General features: G+C 37.3%; 2 protein-coding genes across 2 annotated transcripts; one reads left to right on the forward strand and one right to left on the reverse strand.

Annotated features, from left to right (window-relative positions):
• Window positions 1-7,830: 7,830 nt before the first annotated feature.
• On the reverse strand, window positions 7,831-13,459 carry LOC130745216 (putative calcium-transporting ATPase 11, plasma membrane-type). The gene is made up of 7 exons (XM_057597372.1): window positions 13,153-13,459; window positions 12,879-12,948; window positions 10,840-12,773; window positions 10,590-10,748; window positions 9,496-9,667; window positions 9,123-9,421; window positions 7,831-8,285 (listed from the first exon to the last, which is right to left on the reverse strand). Exons 1-7 carry the CDS (start codon window positions 13,300-13,302, stop codon window positions 7,992-7,994), a joined length of 3,078 nt encoding a protein of 1,025 aa, XP_057453355.1. The 5' UTR covers window positions 13,303-13,459; the 3' UTR covers window positions 7,831-7,991.
• Window positions 13,460-13,837: 378 nt separating this feature from the next.
• Window positions 13,838-16,897, forward strand: LOC130745217 (putative disease resistance protein RGA4). Its single transcript, XM_057597373.1, has one exon. The coding sequence runs from the start codon at window positions 14,089-14,091 to the stop codon at window positions 16,615-16,617; it is 2,529 nt and encodes an 842-aa protein (XP_057453356.1). The 5' UTR covers window positions 13,838-14,088; the 3' UTR covers window positions 16,618-16,897.

Genomic DNA, 16,897 nt, shown 5'->3' on the forward strand with positions numbered 1-16,897 from the left:
TTTACTACCGTTCAGGAGAACGTAGTGATTGCAGAAGCGTTTCACTAGTTACTCTTGGGTCTTTAACTTCTGATGAATATGTCTTTGAGTCAAATCAGAACCTGTTTGTCAAACACTTAAAAGACAAACGTTAGAGTACCATAATTGTTCATACACAAATATAAACTTGTTATCATCAAAACATAGAGTTGTAAACCCTGACCAAATCTTGGTCTTACAATATTTTGTGGCCACAACATATGACTTCAACATCAATGATAGCGGACTTAGTTCTACGTTGTGGAGGTTAATTTGAAAGAGTTTTTCTCTGGAAAATACACGATTTTTTATGGCTTATTGGGCATAATTCTCCCACCGATATTAAAAGATATCATTGAGACATTAGTTTTGATGTTGCATGTAGTCACTGTAGTGGGTGGGTAGAAGACTTGGATAATCTCTTTCGATAGAGTTATCTTTCCATGTGCGCTTGGCACCACTTTGGCTCTTTGTTTCTTGTTATTCCTAAGTTCAATAAAGACGTAAAATATTCTTACAAGACAAACAAAACATAGTATAGCACAACAATCAACAAATAAAACGGGTTAAACAAATGAAGAAAATGTAAAGTAAAATTTCATTACTGGTTATTCTATTCTTGAATCTCAAAAGTCTTCAGCGAAGTCGTTGTCTATTGTGTTAAGTTCAAACGCTGAATACATCGTTTATCATATTTTGAATGATAACAATTTTCAAGAGTTTAAGTGAACCGATTAAATATATCATGTGAATCGTATTTTAGGAAATCACACCCTTGCCCCTCATACCTTATCGTCTGATGAAGAAGTACAAAACGATGATAGAAGACTGCATCTACAAAGAGAAGAATGGTCAAAGCATCAAGACATCATGGACTAGCAAAGAAGTGTCGAATATGCTAGACTGTCTACTCAAAGAAAGAAAAGAATGATCATAGCAACAAGACAGCTACACTAGCAAGGGAGTATCAAATCTGCTTGCCTATCTATTCAAAGGAAGTAAAGATCAAGACTCAAGATGGTCGCACAAAGAAAGTCAAAGCTTCAAGATCATCTAGACAAAGAAGAGTCAAAAGCTTCAAGGGGAGACGATACAGGCAAGGGAAGTCATATCAGCAAGATCATCTAAAGACAAAAAAGAAGAAGGTGGTACAAGACAAGAGAAGAATGATCAAGACGCAAGCCAGTCTACACAAGCAGTGTAACGCCCTAATTTCTCAACCGAGGAGTCACATTAGGAACCTATCAAAGTCTAAAGAGAAAGGATATATTTTTTTTCTTGAAAGACAACTAAACACTTCAACCATAGGGTTTGAAACATAACATGGCCTTAATTAAACTTCCCATTCCCGACATATAATAATAGTAGTAACTTGCAATAACATAAGCAGGGTTCCAAAATCAGTACGCACACTTAAACAGGGCGAAACAGGATTTTAGTAATAGAGTTTTCAGGAGATGAAGAAGACTCAAAACATAAACTACTAAACGATAACCAGACAACTTCTTCCATCTCTGCTCCGTAGCCTACTATCCCTCCTCCATCTCGTGCATGGCTAAGCATCGTCGGAAGACTCTCCATCGCCTAATAGCGTTAAGCGCCCAAACAACAAGTAGCAAACAAAAAGGGTTAACTCCATGTAATTACCACATATAGAAGAGAAAAGCATGCTATTCAAATTTAATTACATAGCATGGTAAATAAACTAGCAACTTAACTCAAGTTAGATGACAACTCATCCTATCAATCATGAAATCAAATTACATATCAACAACTTATCAACATAGATACCACAAATAAATAAGCTAACAATATAATCCAAGACATATATCAATAGAAGCAGCAACATAGAATTAGACCAGATATAAACAACCTCAACAATATAGAATCAAATCATATGACAATAACCTCAACAATATAGATCAACCCAGATATCAACAACCTCAACAATATAACATCAAATCAGATATCAACAACCTCAACAATATCAATCAAACAATAACGTCTCGCAAGACGGGACAATCACGCGGAAAAAACCTACCTCATCGCCACTTTAACGCCTCAAAGGATGGGACAATCACGCGGGACAAACCCACCTCATCGCCACTTTAACGTCTCAAAGGACGGGACAATCACGCGGGACAAACCCACCTCATCGTCACTTTAACGTCTCAAAGGACGAGACAATCACGCGGGACAAGCCCACCTCATCGCCACTTTAACGTCTCAAAGGACGGGAAATCACGCGGGACAAACCCACCTCATCGCCACTTTATAACGTCTCAAAGGACGGGACAATAACGCGAGACAAACCCACCTCATTGCCACTTTATAATGCCTGGAAAGACGGGACAATCCCGTGGGACAAACCCACCTCATCGCCACTTCAAGCAATTCAAAACATCTTATCCAACTAAGTAGTCACTCAAAAAACAATCTCAAATTCCATAATCAAATCAGGATAATCGCATGTTATTCATATTATCAACAAACATACATCTCATCAAAATGCATACTAACTCAGCTCACTATTTCAACATAAAAACAATCAAAGTATCAACAATAACCCTGTCTTATCCACTAGAAAACAGTAATGACAGAAACCAGTAAACGACCGAAGCCTCTCAGAAAACGGAGACACACGTCTCAATAAGTTCACTCGGCCGAAGTCTCCATAAAACATTTGGCACAAGCCTCAGAAAACATTCAACATAAGCAAAACATGTCAATATTTCAATCAATTGCCAATCAAATTAAACACCTTCATCTCAGACGCATGCGGTGCGATAAAATCATGCAAGACTGAAGGACGCGCTAAAGCTGAGTTACCCTTACCTTCATGAGTAGAAGTTGTGCATGGAAGTTGCGAACCTAGAACACAGGAACACAGTCTCATCAACACAAACTTCACAAGAAACAAACAATCTAATAACACTAATCGAAACCGAAAAGAAAGCTTTTAAAGCTTCGGAGTTCCTATTTAGGCACGAATAGACAACAGAACTTCGTTTGCTAAAACGCGCTTAACTTAAGCTACAGAACTTGGAATGACACGAAACCAAAGCCAAAATTTCGACAATCGAAAGAGCTACGCTATAGCTCAGGCCATACATACCCAAAAATTAATTTTGGACAAGGTACCAAAACACTAAGTTTCGCCACTTTCGAAAATAGGTTTCCCGAACTTTTTCTTCGATCTAATTTAATTCCTAGGTATTCTTAGGCAATATCTAGGCCAGGGAAACTCTCAGAAAAAATTTAGAATTCGAAATGTGACTGGGGGTATTTTGGTCAAGATTTTTAGCTCGGAAACTCAAAGTCGGAATTTCAAAAAATAAATTGGATGAGGTTGATACCAACGACGTTTATGACAACTAATCCTACTGACGCTAAGCTCAGTCGAGAGCTTTTGATCCAAAAAGCGGAACCTCAGCATAAAATGGGTATTTGAGCAGTTTTTGAATTCCTACGATGATCCGGCGAGAATCGGCGAAATACAATCGGATAATCATGTTCTTGGGTTAGTAGAGAATAGGTTTTGACAGAGAAATCAAGTTATTAGGATAATTTTACAAAAAGCTCAAAACTTTGAGCACATAAAGACATAGAGAAAAGCGACATAATTTACGATTAGAGGTAAGGAATAGCATCAGTACCTCGAGGCCTACGCGTAGCAACGAACAGAGCGACGATCAAGCAAGAAACTGCGAAAAACTCTCCTCCCCTCTCCTTCCTCAAGCTCGCGGCCAACAATGGTGAATGGTGGAGAATTTTGAGTTTTAATGCTATTTATAGGAGATGGAAAACACGGGAAAATGAAAATTTTGCGATTCTGATTTTTTCTGCACATTCCTCTGTGAATTATAAGATAGAATCTGGTGACGGAATTCCAGAACTCGAAACAGGTTTCTTGGAATTTAAGAAAACGATTCACTAACGATGTTAATCGATTTAACCCGAAAAGTTACTTTTTGCAGTTGATGTCGGAAGAGAAAACTTCCTTCTAGAGAAAGGTCAAAAACATCGAAAGAAATGGGTGAACGCGTGTGGAATCTTCATTTGAAGCTCGGAATAGGAAAAGTCTTCATCGACAGTTTACTTTAAGGTTCTTGAGCTATCAGGAATTCAGTTTCGGCAAACTTCCGAGAATTGAAATCGATCGTTCGTACATTCCAGGGTTTCATGTTGAAACACTCGTCATGGAAAGGAATAAGAGAAATTCTTATATTCCTCTAAATATTTTTGAATATCATTTCTACAGTGCTTTAAGAGCAGTTTAGCCCTTTACTAACGCTTTCGCCCTAAGGCGGAAGTGAATAAAGCTCATGCTATAACCTATAGCGACTATAGAGCTATTCTTAGTCATTTCCTGAACTTTCTTCTTCATAATACTAATCCAAACATAAAACACAAATCAAGTTCCTCTCACGCTTACACAGAATCCTATGCGTGAGTTGGAGATTAATTATTTATTTAATTCTGAAATCCTGGGTCTTACAAGCAGAGTCGAATCGTCAAGACTGTCTTTGAAGAAGAATCAAATCTTCAAGCTATCAAAGCTTCAAAACTATTCATGCAAGATCAATTCAAGTTATCTGATCGTCTGAGAAGACCATACTCAACGTCTACGTTCAAACGTTTATCTCAAGGCTGACCGAAGGAAAACAATGCCTAGAGAAAAGACCCATGTTCAAATGAAAATATCTCTGACATTCCTGTGGAGAAAGTCAAGTGCTGAGAAATCATGTGATACCCTTTAAAGCACGTTGACATAGGAAACAAGTACAAAGATGTAAACATCACAGTTTCCTCTTTCTCTCTCATGCAAGAAATGAAGAAATAGAGCAAAGCTCATTGTCTACGCCTATCTTATTTAAGCAATACAATTGAAGAAAGGAATGAAGTGTGTGCTAAACTGATAAATCTTCTAGAGAAGAATGGCCAAAACAAGGATCATCGTCTAAGGCTTGCATGAACGATGAAAGCAGAACTTCTGAAAGGAACAACGTCTATCATGAAATGAAGTCTGCAGCTTCAGAAGAAAAGAAAGAAGAACAAGCTTCACAGTCAAACCATTTGAAAGAAAGCAAAACGACTGGAGCAAGAATCATCGTATGAAGAACTGGAGATTTGAAGTATGATGAAGAAATATCGTCCGAAGAAGAAAGAAGACGACATAAGCAGAAAGATAGTCTAAAGAAGAAATGGCACACTCAAAGAAAGCTTCAAAGTCAAACTAAGTACACTTCCCGTTGAAGAAGAAGCCAAAGATGAAATCAAGATCTGGCACAAAGCTATGATGAAGATAAAGGAACCGTGGTGTCACTATCAAATTGTCATATTTGTACACCAACGGATAAAAGTTCAGACCTATGCTACCTGAAAGTTGATAGAATACATCTTTACGGCAAAAGGTCTCAATCAAACAGTACTACGCTCTGACGCAAGTACACTTTGTACTGTTTGATCCAACAACTAGAATCCAACGGCTATAATCTACCACACATAAGATACAGAAGTATAAAAGGAAGAAGTGAAGACTTGAAGAATTAGCGCTTGTCACCAAGATTGAGCTTTCATGCGCAACACGATTAAGCGTAAAAAGAAGCCTCAAAGCTCATCACTCAGAGATGATCATCAATATCACCCGCTTCAACATGGAGAGTAGATTTTCTTAAGAGTTAAATCCTCTGTAACTCTCTCATGTAATAGAACATAAAGTATACACTAAGAGTCAAACCTCGTCCAAAATAATTTATGATTCATAAGCTTGAATGTATCTATCATCACTCTTGTTAGAAGAGACTACTTGTAGATGAAATGATCTTGAGAAAGATCGTTTGAGGAGAAGCCTTGTATAAAACTTGTTGTAAAGGAGGAGTCCTGATAATACCTAGTGAGGAGAAGTCCTACGAATACTCATATTGCCTGGAGAGGCAGGATCCAAAGTATACTCGTTTTTCCTGGAGAGACATGATCCAAACAATACCCAAGTTTCCTGAAGAGGCAGAGTCTACATATACTTGTAAGGAGAGGTTCTTGTTACTTGATAGTGAAATCTTGGCAATGCCAAGGACTGGATGTAGCCCTACCGTTCTGGGGGTGAACTAGGATAAAATGCTAGTGTGCATCGTCTACTTCCCTGCTGCACCAAACGATTTCAACAAAGATGATGAATCTTTCGATCGTTTGAAAATTTAAGTTTTTGGATGACACAATTCAAACCCTCATTTTCTTGCACAACTCTAATCAACTTCATATTGAAACCAAGGTGTGGTAGGAGACATGAGGTGAAGAAGATAAATCTTTGTATTTTTAATTAAAAAAGTTGGGCCGACCAATATTATTTACATCGGGAAAAATTAAATAATTTTATTCAAAATATATTTGGACTCAAAAGTCAATTTTGCATAGGTTTCACATAAGTATTGAAGGATGAGGTTTATGAACATACCCCCGGCAGATTTGGATCAATCCTTCCTTTATTCATCCTTTATTCCAGGTTAGTAATGATATTTGTTTAATCTAATATGTTTCACGAACCTAGTTTAATTATTTTTTTCATTGTCATATAAATATTTAGGTCCAAAAATCTTACTCAAAATACAAAAAAATAAAGAGTAAAAGCTTAATTTTAAAATTAAACAGAAATACAAATCTTTATTCCACTGACAAATTCAAACAAATTATTTTTCCTACGAAAAAATCATAAAATTAAGTTTAACTAATGGTACAATTTTATATAAATTTTTTCAAATCAAAATGATAAAACCAAAATGAACACATGCTTCAAACCAAACAAACAACACCTAGAATCATCAAACCAAAAACAAGCATTAGTCAACCACCGGAAAAAAGTCTCCATTCAGCAACAAAATGCAGCGACAAATTCAACCAGAAAGTGATCCTATCAAGCCACGACAAAGCCACAAAAAAACATAGATGTGAAGCAGCCTGACTAACTTCCTTTTCAACACCTACATTATCTATGTCTTCACCTCTACGAAAGCAGACAACAACAAACATAACTGCTTTTATAATTATAACAATTTTATAAAATTATTATTATCACATTCTATTCTTCTTCTTTTAATCTTTCTTTGAAGTAATGTTTCCTCTTCACCAGCAGACTCTATTTCTTTATCTTCAACAATCACTATCCAAATAGTTTAAAATCACTCCTTAAACTTAAAAGCACTTGTTCTATTATATAGAAACATCTGCTTTTTCAAAAAAATCACTTAAATAAAATTAATTATTTTTTCAAAAATACAATTATTTTTTTAAGTAGTGTAATTGATTTTTTCTAAAGTAGTTTTTCCAAATAATCTATATTCAACTTATTTATAGAAAAAGTCACTTTTTTAATTAAAAATCACTTTTTCTAAAAAACATTGGTACATCGGAAAGATAATTAAATTGCACCCTCCAGGGATTGATATCTGGACATCCCCACCCAACTCACATGTCCCATAACTCTAACCAGTTAAGCCATCATTCGGGGACACTTTTTCTAAAATTTCAACATATTTTTTCTAAAAGCAATAAAACGAATGAAAGTGACTGTAAAGCATGTAGAAGAACTCAGCACACAACTAGCTGTTACAGTCACAAGTATTCCATGGAGCTTTTTTTCTTTTTTGGTCAAAAGTGCTGCTACACTAGCATGATTATAGCTTCTCTGGGCGCATGTAGAAGAACCACGGGCTATTATAGTATTATACATCAATTCAAGTTTTTTATTTAAATTTATATACTTCCTTAAACAACAAAAGTTTTGCAATAGAAATTGTTATAAATTTAAACTAGAGATCCTGTTATGAGTTCGTGCAATGTATTTTCGTGAGGTAAGGTCGTGATAATGATGTCACTGTTACAAAGAAAATATTCAAGAAGCCAAAGATAAATTTGATACAAGGATTCACAAAGACAATGGGATGGATAAACCATATTCTTCCTGAACTTTATGCCAGCTAGAGATGTGTAGGCAGTGCCTCATAACTATCATGGTGAATACTCACATCTCTTTTAACTGGGATGCACTTCAAAAGAGTAGCTATAAACATGCTGGTGGAACCAACTAAAACACTAAATAACCAGAGTTTCAAATTTAGAGGCACTGTGCAGGCAAAAGTTCCAAGGAACTGCACTATGATTACCTGAATTGACACAGTTGAGAAAATAATCACCAAAAATGCCCAGCTATCAAGAATGCCTTTGAAAATGTTTATCTTTTCTATCTCTCGGCAGTTAATCTCGTTGAAAATCTGGCAAAATAATAAGAAAATAATCACCATTTCAATATTATGTTAAGTGGTAAATTAATGTAACAGCACTTTAGGCCAAATTCATGTTTTGTAGAGGTCAAAGTATAACAAAGAATGAACAAATTACTACTGGTCGAAATAGGTTCGAATTTTTGCTTGTCATATCCTGTCATATCCAATGATAATAGACCTAAATCCCATACTATTGTATTACTGTTAAAACCAACTGCAAAACTTTTACTACATGAACTGGATAAAAAATGCTTTTTCATAATTACAAAAAATTAGACTACAGTCATTCACACAGATACGAGTTCTATGCCTAAAGTTACTAATGGAGTCCCCATAGTTCTAAACATTTTTAAATAGGCCGGTATCTATAACTTGACTAAGTTTTCATTTCCCTATTAACCATAATAACTTAAGAATTATGTCTTAAATAGAAAACTCATTTATGTGCTTTTACAAAAAAAACTTAAAATTTTGGAGAAATTTAGTGTCCAAGACAAATCATCTACAGTTTGATAATTGTTGCTACCATTGCTCTAAATAAAAGTTAAATTAAATACAAAATAAGGTAAACCTGAGCATCATCTAGACTTCAAGCCAAATGCAATATATAACTGGCAAATGAACACAAACATTAATGCATTCTATACTACCTTAAGGTGGTACAGCACTATTTAAAAGTTTTTTGAAGTATAGGAAGATAGAAGAAAAACTTTATCACAAGGACCTATTTCAAATTCACTGAAACTACAGGAATCAGTACTGTCTTAAGCTAAAATCAAAATGAGTCTGCCTGTGCTTGCCTGCAGGGTTTGTGACTTACTGTACCTGGAAAAATATAAAGGAGTTGAATATCAAAGTTCTGAGAACATCAGTTGCATCTGAACCAGTTATACTCAGTATATCCCTCCCCTCAAAGTTGAGAACAGTTAGGACAATCACTTGATATATGCTTTGGCCAATGATATTCCTCCACATTACTCTGGTGATAAATTCCACTCCCCTTCCAACTGGGGGCCTTTTCATGAGTCCATCATTAAGTGGCTCAGTGACCAGGGCCATTGCGCAGAGAATGTCCATAATCAAGTTGATCCAAAGCAACTGCACAGCTGTTAGGGGGACATATCCTGAAAATGAAGGAGAAAGCTGTTACAACTGTTCCTACGGCATAGGATGAAAAATAAATGTTATACAAACAAACCTGCGACTGATGCAGAACAAAAGTTGATCACAAGAGCAACGATAATTACTGTTAACTGAAACTGCACTAATTTTTGAATGTTTATGTATACTGCACGACCCCATTTGATTACATTGACAATAGTTGTAATGTTATCATCCATTATAACGATATCAGCACTTTCTTTGGCAACCTTAACACATTAAACAAGAATAAACATTAATGTAACTCCAAAAGAAAATAGTAATTTATACCAAGTTGTAAATTGAATGAGATTGCAGATAAAGATACAACCAAAAGGGAAACAATTGATCAACGTGCTAAACTGGAAATTTTTTTGACTGCCCCTTTTGATACAGTCAGAAAAAGAGGCCAAAGAAAAATAATAATTAGATCTCAGAGAAAACCAGGCTAGGGCAAGGATGCCCCACTGAAATCAGTATGAACAAGCCATCAACCATTAGAAAGACTCCAATTTGCTAGCCAATCAAGCACAATATTGCCTTCCTTCCAAGTATGGCAGAACTGAACACCCTATTGTTGGTGTTGGTATAATGCTTTTACCATCAATGAATATAAACTGAATCAGGATTTTTAACTACCTTACGATGAATGCTGAAAAGGTGTAAAGAGTAAAGATATATTCACTAAAATGCATTGCAGAACTATTCACGTATCCTGAACCATAAAACATTATAGTAATACCAACATTTTGATTACATATATAAGACTACAGCTTGTATGATTGTGAAGGGCTGAAGGCTGAGGAAAGATAATACAGGATTAGCAAACTATTCAGTCTTTAACTAAGGCTGTAAGCCTGTAACTATCAAATAATTGGGCAGGGAATAAAGTCACATGTAAAGAAGATAAAAATTCATGTCAACAAGATAGCTTGGACAAATTACTCAAGACCCTAAACAATGAGGTAGCAACTCTGCACCTGCACATTTGAGTTCCACATCTAATTACAAGTAGGATCCACATATGCAGCAATCACCTCAAGTCGGTCTACCTTAGCTTATCTCCAAGAAACAAAACAAAACCAAGTGGATTACTCCACTTGGGACTAACAGAACCACTGCAGTAAAACCGTAATATAGACAAAAGAAAACCTCTGTTCCTGATAATCCCATGGCAACTCCGATGTCTGCCTCATGCAGTGCAGGAGCATCACTGGTTCCATCTCCAGTAACAGCAACAACCTCACCAAACATATTCTTGAGTTTAGCTACAAAGGAATGTTTGTCAAGTGGTTGCAATCGTGCCAGCACCTGCATCCATATTAAGCATATGTGATATAGACAAGCTCACAAGCATCTCACAGAGAGATGAAATTAATAGAACTAACAGTGAAATTAGAACCTGAATAGTTGGTATGATAACTTCCATTTGCCATGTAGACAAGTTACGGAATTGCGGTCCTTCTATGGCTACACCACCACTGGTGAGTATACCACATTCTGTAGCAATGGCCTTTGCTATATTTATGTCATCACCAGTGACCATAGCAACAGTTACTCCAGCTGCTGAACAAGTTTGAACAACATCTTTAACCCCTGGGCGCATGGGATCATTGATTCCTACAACGGCTATCAGTGTATAGCCATTATCTGGGATGTCAGCTTTGCCAGGGATTGCATTCATATCTTTAACAGCCAAACAAATAGTTCTCAAAGTTTCAGAAGCAAAGGCATTTATAACATCAGAGACATTCTTGGCATGGTCTTCAAGGAAATCAATAGGTATTCCATTGCAATCAATCATTTTGTCGCACATTTTTAATATTATTTCTGAGGCACCTTTGCAGAAAGCTCTTACTCCTCCATTAGGAAGACTAACAAGGACAGTCATCTTCTTCTGGACAGGATTGAAAGGCTCAACCTTAAGTTTCTTATATAATCTGCATTGGACATCAAAATCAACCCCCAAAAGCAAACCAAGTTCCAATAATGCTGAATCCGTTGGTGTTCCTAATATTGTGATCTTTCCATGTTTATCCTTAACTATTTCAGAAGCATTATTTTGAAATATAGCCTGTAAAAGTATGCTTAGAACTCCTTCAGATATCTTCATTTTCAATATGTCTCCACTCTCATTACCTTTCATCTCCACAACTTCTCCTGATATCCATAGTTTATTGACTACCATGTGGTTAGTGGTCAACGTCCCTGTCTTATCTAAGCAAATATAACTGGCTGAACCCATTGCTTCGCATGCAGAAAGATGCCTCACTAGTACATTATCACTCATCAATTTTTTTGTTGCAAAAGCAAGGTTGAGCGTCACTGCCAATGGTAAGCCTTCAGGAACAGCAATGACTATCATGGTCACAACTATAGTGAAGTAGTTCAGCAGTTTCATTGCATCTTTGGAAGACCAATTAGAAAACTCACCATGAAGTGCCTTTTCCACTAGAAACCTTATAGCCAACACCACAAATGTAAGAAGGGAAAAACTCAACCCAATCTTACCAACAATTGTAGCAACTCCGTTCAATTTCACCTGCAACGGGGTTTCCTCTTGTCCTTCCTCATTCAGAACTTCCACTAACTTTCCCCATTCAGTCCTCATGCCAACAGTTGTCACTAGCATCTTCCCTGACCCATCTAGCACTTTTGTTCCTGCAAGAAGAAAAGGTTTATCTTCCCTTACATGAACTGTTTCAATCTGACCTGTTAAACTCGATTCATCAATGTTTAAACTGTTTCCCAATATGTAAATCCCATCAGCTGGAATTCGATCCCCAGTTGACAAATGAACAATATCTCCTACTACCAGGTCATAAATTGATATTTTCTGTCTTTTCCCATCCCTGGTGACCTGAACAAAAATGTTTTTGTTCTCCCTGTCCCATTCCCTGAACTTCAATGATTGGTGGTAGTCATTGATAGCAGTAAAGATATTCACCAAGAACACACCAAGTATAACTCCCACCTCATCATACATGCTCACTGGCCACCCTTCTGTGGCAACTCTTACACCTATCAAAACTAGAGAACAAACCGTGAGAAGAATGAGCGTTAAATCCTGCAGTGATTCCCACACAAACATGATAAAAGTTTTAGAATGCTTTTCTGCATATCGATTAAACCCATAAAAGTGTTGCCGGGTATTTATGCTGTCTTCATTAACACCATCAACCAGTGAGACACGGAGTTGTTTCGCAACCCCATCAACACCATCAATCAGTTTCAACCTTTTGCTATCATAGCTACGAACAAGGCGTGCAATCGATTCGGGATCAATGCCAAAATCAGTAAGCTTAGGAGTGGTTTCGATTTCAGGTTGACCAGAAACTGCATTGGAAAATCAGATGAATTCAAAATGAAAAATAGAAAATATATTAAGTACTTGAAAAATGAGATGTGGTTTAATTGAAACCAATAAATTAACCATCATACCAGTATCAATAAACTGCAAAGCTGCTTTTTGAACATTTTGGGCAATCCGAATATCTTCCTGGAGCTTTTCCTAATAAAGGAAGTTTAGAATTAGATGATATGGTCCAAATGGTAATGAACCTATAGAACATACTTAACTTTGGAAATGGGCTTCAAATGATTAGATTATTACTACTAAATTTTGTAATAAATAAATTTGGTTACAAAAAGAAAACTAAAACAGTGAATGGTAAGAGTGAAGAGAGAGCACGAAATCAAATACAGAAATAGAAACCTTCAATTCTTCAGCTGTGGGATTTGAAACAAAGCGGAACCTTCTCCGAGGATTCTTCACCACCGAGACCGCCGATCTCCAACGACGCAGCGACTCTGTAGATGGATTTTTCGCCTCTACTTCAAATTCCTTCTTCAAAAAAGCTTCCATGGTAATGGTAGTAGAAAATCCGTGACCCAAAAGCTAGTTGCATGCATAAAACTTGGACCGATATTATTGACTCGGTCACAGAGATATGTTCATTGATTAGTGTCAACATGTATGAAAAAAGTTAAATAATGTGCAACTTAAGAATTACTACTATACATTAATTTCCCTAAACACTTGCTTCTTATAAAAAAAAAAGCTTCTTATCAATTCTCTTGTCACACACTTCTCTCCTATTTGTACATACCTTTCTTTATTCTCTAACCATTGCACATTTCAAATGCACAATCACAATAGATTTTGATTCACTCACTTTTTCTTCTATTTTAATATATATATATATATATATATAATTTTTTCAATTAAATTTTTTTTTCTCTTCTGTTTCTGCGCATATGTATGTCCTAAGTAGTTAAGTGTAAATCCCACATTATTGCAATTACAGTATCCAATTGATATTGTAAGAAAAAAACAATAACCAATTGCAAATTACAAAATTCAAGTAAACTCAGTAGAGGATATGATGGTTTAGAGAACATGTAACAATTCAAGTGCTACATGTTTCGATTTCTCTTTAAGCAAAGTTTTGGTCTTAAGTTTGGGAAAAAGCTGAGATTGAGAATATAATAATGCAAATGTTTCCATGATACAAGAATTGAAAGTTGACTTCTAATTTGTCTGCCTGGTTCAAAAAAAAGACTAAGATAAAAGTGAGATCTGAATTGAGACGCTGCATAATCTGAAGCGAAGCAGTGATCAACTAATCATCATATCATATCATATCATATCATGTCAGTGGCTGTAAGTTTGTGCAAATCTGCAGCTAACAAAGTTGTGGAAAAACTAAGCTCTCTGCTCAAAGAGAGATACACCTTGTACCTCTCCTTCGAGGACGACCTCAAGAAGCTCCAAAGCGACTTGTCAGCTATCTCAGCAGTTCTTCATGATGCAGCAGAGAAACCAACAACAACGCAGAGCCACAGCGTTCAGGACTGGTTGGGGAAGCTCCATGACACCCTGCACGATGCAGAAGACGTGTTGGATGACATCAACGCTGAAGCTTTGAGGCAGAAAGTGGTGGCAGAATGGCGCTTCGTCACACTGGTTAGAAACTTGCTCTTCCTCTCTGGGATTGATGCTAGAATCAAGGATATTCGAGGGAGGATTGATGATATAGCGAAACAGAGGAATAGTTTTCGCTTGCAGGAACCGGATCGTGATGGCGATCGCGATCGTGATCGTGATGTGGTTTTTACGCGAAGGCGGAGGGAGCAGGCGCGATTCGCGGAGGTTGTTGGAAGAGAAGGGGATCAGAAAGAGGTTGTGGAGCGGTTATTTGGAGGAGGTGAGGGTGTTTTTGCTGTTCCTGTTGTGGGAATTGGGGGTTTGGGGAAGACTGCACTGGTTGATTTGATTTTTGATGATGATAGGGTTAAGATGGGTTTTGATTTTAGGGTTTGGGTGGATGTGTGTGATGATTTGAATCCAGAGAGGATTAGGCACAAGAGAATCACCAGAGCAGTGGACTGTCGCGATGAAAATGTCCCTGCCATGGACTTGTTGTCAAGCCTGGAGTATAAACTGAGGGGTAAGAAGTTCTTGCTTGTCATTGATGATGTTTGGAATTGTAATAGGGTAGACTGGCTTGTTCTGAAGAAATTGTTAGGAAATGGGGATAGAGGAAGCAGGATTCTGGTGACGACGCGCTACAAAATCACTGCATCCATCATGGGTGAGAATAGGGGATTGTATGAGTTAGGTGGATTAGCTGACGGTGATTGTTGGTGTTTGTTTGAGAAATGGGCATTTGGGGAGGGAGAAAGTGCCTGTCATCCAAATCTGGCAAGAATAGGTCAAGAGATAGTGATGAAATGTGGTGGGGTGCCCTTAGCCATACGCACTTTGGGTGGATTACTGTCTGGAAGCAAAGAGGAATCTTATTGGTTGTCTGTGAGAAATAGTGATACTTGGGGTATTGGCCATATAGCTGAAAGTGAAGATGGTATATTGTCAGTGCTCAAGTTAAGCTATGATCAATTGCCATTGGGGTTGAAAGAGTGTTTTGCATATTGCTGCTTACTTCCCAAAGGGAGAGAATTTGATAAGCAAGATTTGATCCACTTATGGATGGCTCAAAGTTTCATTCATTCTCCTGATCAAAGTGACCAACAACAATTAGAGGACATTGGGAGTTGGTATGTCAATGAGCTTGTGTCGAGATCTATTTTTGATGTCGTAAGAGAGAATCATAAAGGTGAAATAGTGGAGTGCAGGATGCATGATCTATTGCATGATCTTGCTAAATCAGTGGCAGAAAGCTTGATGGCTAGCTCCGGCACTACTGCAAATAACACCAGACACCTTTCATTGTGGGATACAGAAGTTCCAACTTCATATCTCAATTTACCAAAGTTGAGAACACTTGTTTTGCACACCAAATGCTCAGAATCCGAATTGCACGCACTTTTATCCGGCTCAACTTACTTGCGCGTGTTGGATTTGAGCCACTCAGGACTAAAACATGTGCCAAGTTGCATTGGTAACATGAAACATCTGAGGTATCTAAATCTAAGTGGCAACCCTGACCTTCAGTCTCTTCCTGATTCCATTTGTGGGCTGCATTTTCTACAGACTTTGAAGCTATCAGGGTGCAGAAGAATTAGCACATTCCCCAGAAATTTCAGTCACTTGGTTTCACTTAGACATTTGGTGATAACCACTCCATATGTTTGGGAGAAACAACTTGGGACTTTAACCTCCCTTCGGTGGTTAACAATTGAAAACTGTAGGAACCTCTTGTCTTTGACTGAAGTGACACAGCACCTCGTTGCCCTTCGGACACTGCGTATCCACAACTGTAGTAAATTAACTTCATTGCCAAGTAGTTTGAAAAACTGCATTGCCCTTGAGGATTTGGAGGTTGTGAACTGCCCCAAGATGGAATCTTTGGAGATTTGCATGCAGGGTCTGTCTAGTTTTCGCTCTTTAACCATCAAGGGTCTACACAAGCTGACAACTCTACCCATGAAGCTTGAATTTTATGCGAGCAGTCTTCAGTACCTGATCATCATAGATTGCCTTAGTCTCATGAAACTGCCTGATTGCGTGGGGAATCTCTCATCACTGATGCGTGTACACATTAGATATTGCCCCAACCTGCAAAATTTGCCACATGGGTTCTCTCACCTTAGTGCTTTACAAGTCTTGAAAATTGATGGGTGTCCCCTTTTAAGCACAAGATGTAGGAGGAATGTTGGCCAGGATTGGCAACAGATTGCTCATGTACGTGAAATCTATCTTGACAGTGTCAAGATCTAGATCTCATAATGTTGTCTTACTTACATCCTTCCATAGTTAATGAATTGCAGGTATATATATAGTCTAATTTTCAGTTCTCTCCACTCCATGTGTAACTTGGAACTGTAATGGCGCTATTTGGTAGATGAATAATGAATTTTCACATCTCTCCACCTCCACGAGCCACCTCGTGGAGAGAGATATGATAAGAAGAGAGAATTGAGAATAATGTATTATTATTTGGCTCTCATTAACAATTTAATTAGTTCAACTAACAATGTATTATTATTTTGTCTTTTAA

Source organism: Lotus japonicus, chromosome 3 (genome assembly GCF_012489685.1).
Source record: "Lotus japonicus ecotype B-129 chromosome 3, LjGifu_v1.2".
Lineage (NCBI taxonomy): Eukaryota > Viridiplantae > Streptophyta > Magnoliopsida > Fabales > Fabaceae > Lotus > Lotus japonicus.

Coding starts and splice junctions, on each gene's coding strand:
- LOC130745216 (XM_057597372.1), bottom strand. CDS start 13,302: ATGGAAGCTTTTTTGAAGAAGGAATTTGAAGTAGAGGCGAAAAATCCA. Junction 10,749..10,839: donor TTATCATACCAACTATTCAG/GTTCTAATTTCA, acceptor ATATGGATGCAG/GTGCTGGCACGATTGCAACC. Junction 9,422..9,495: donor TTGTTCTGCATCAGTCGCAG/GTTTGTTTGTAT, acceptor CTTCATTTTCAG/GATATGTCCCCCTAACAGCT.
- LOC130745217 (XM_057597373.1), top strand. CDS start 14,089: ATGTCAGTGGCTGTAAGTTTGTGCAAATCTGCAGCTAACAAAGTTGTG.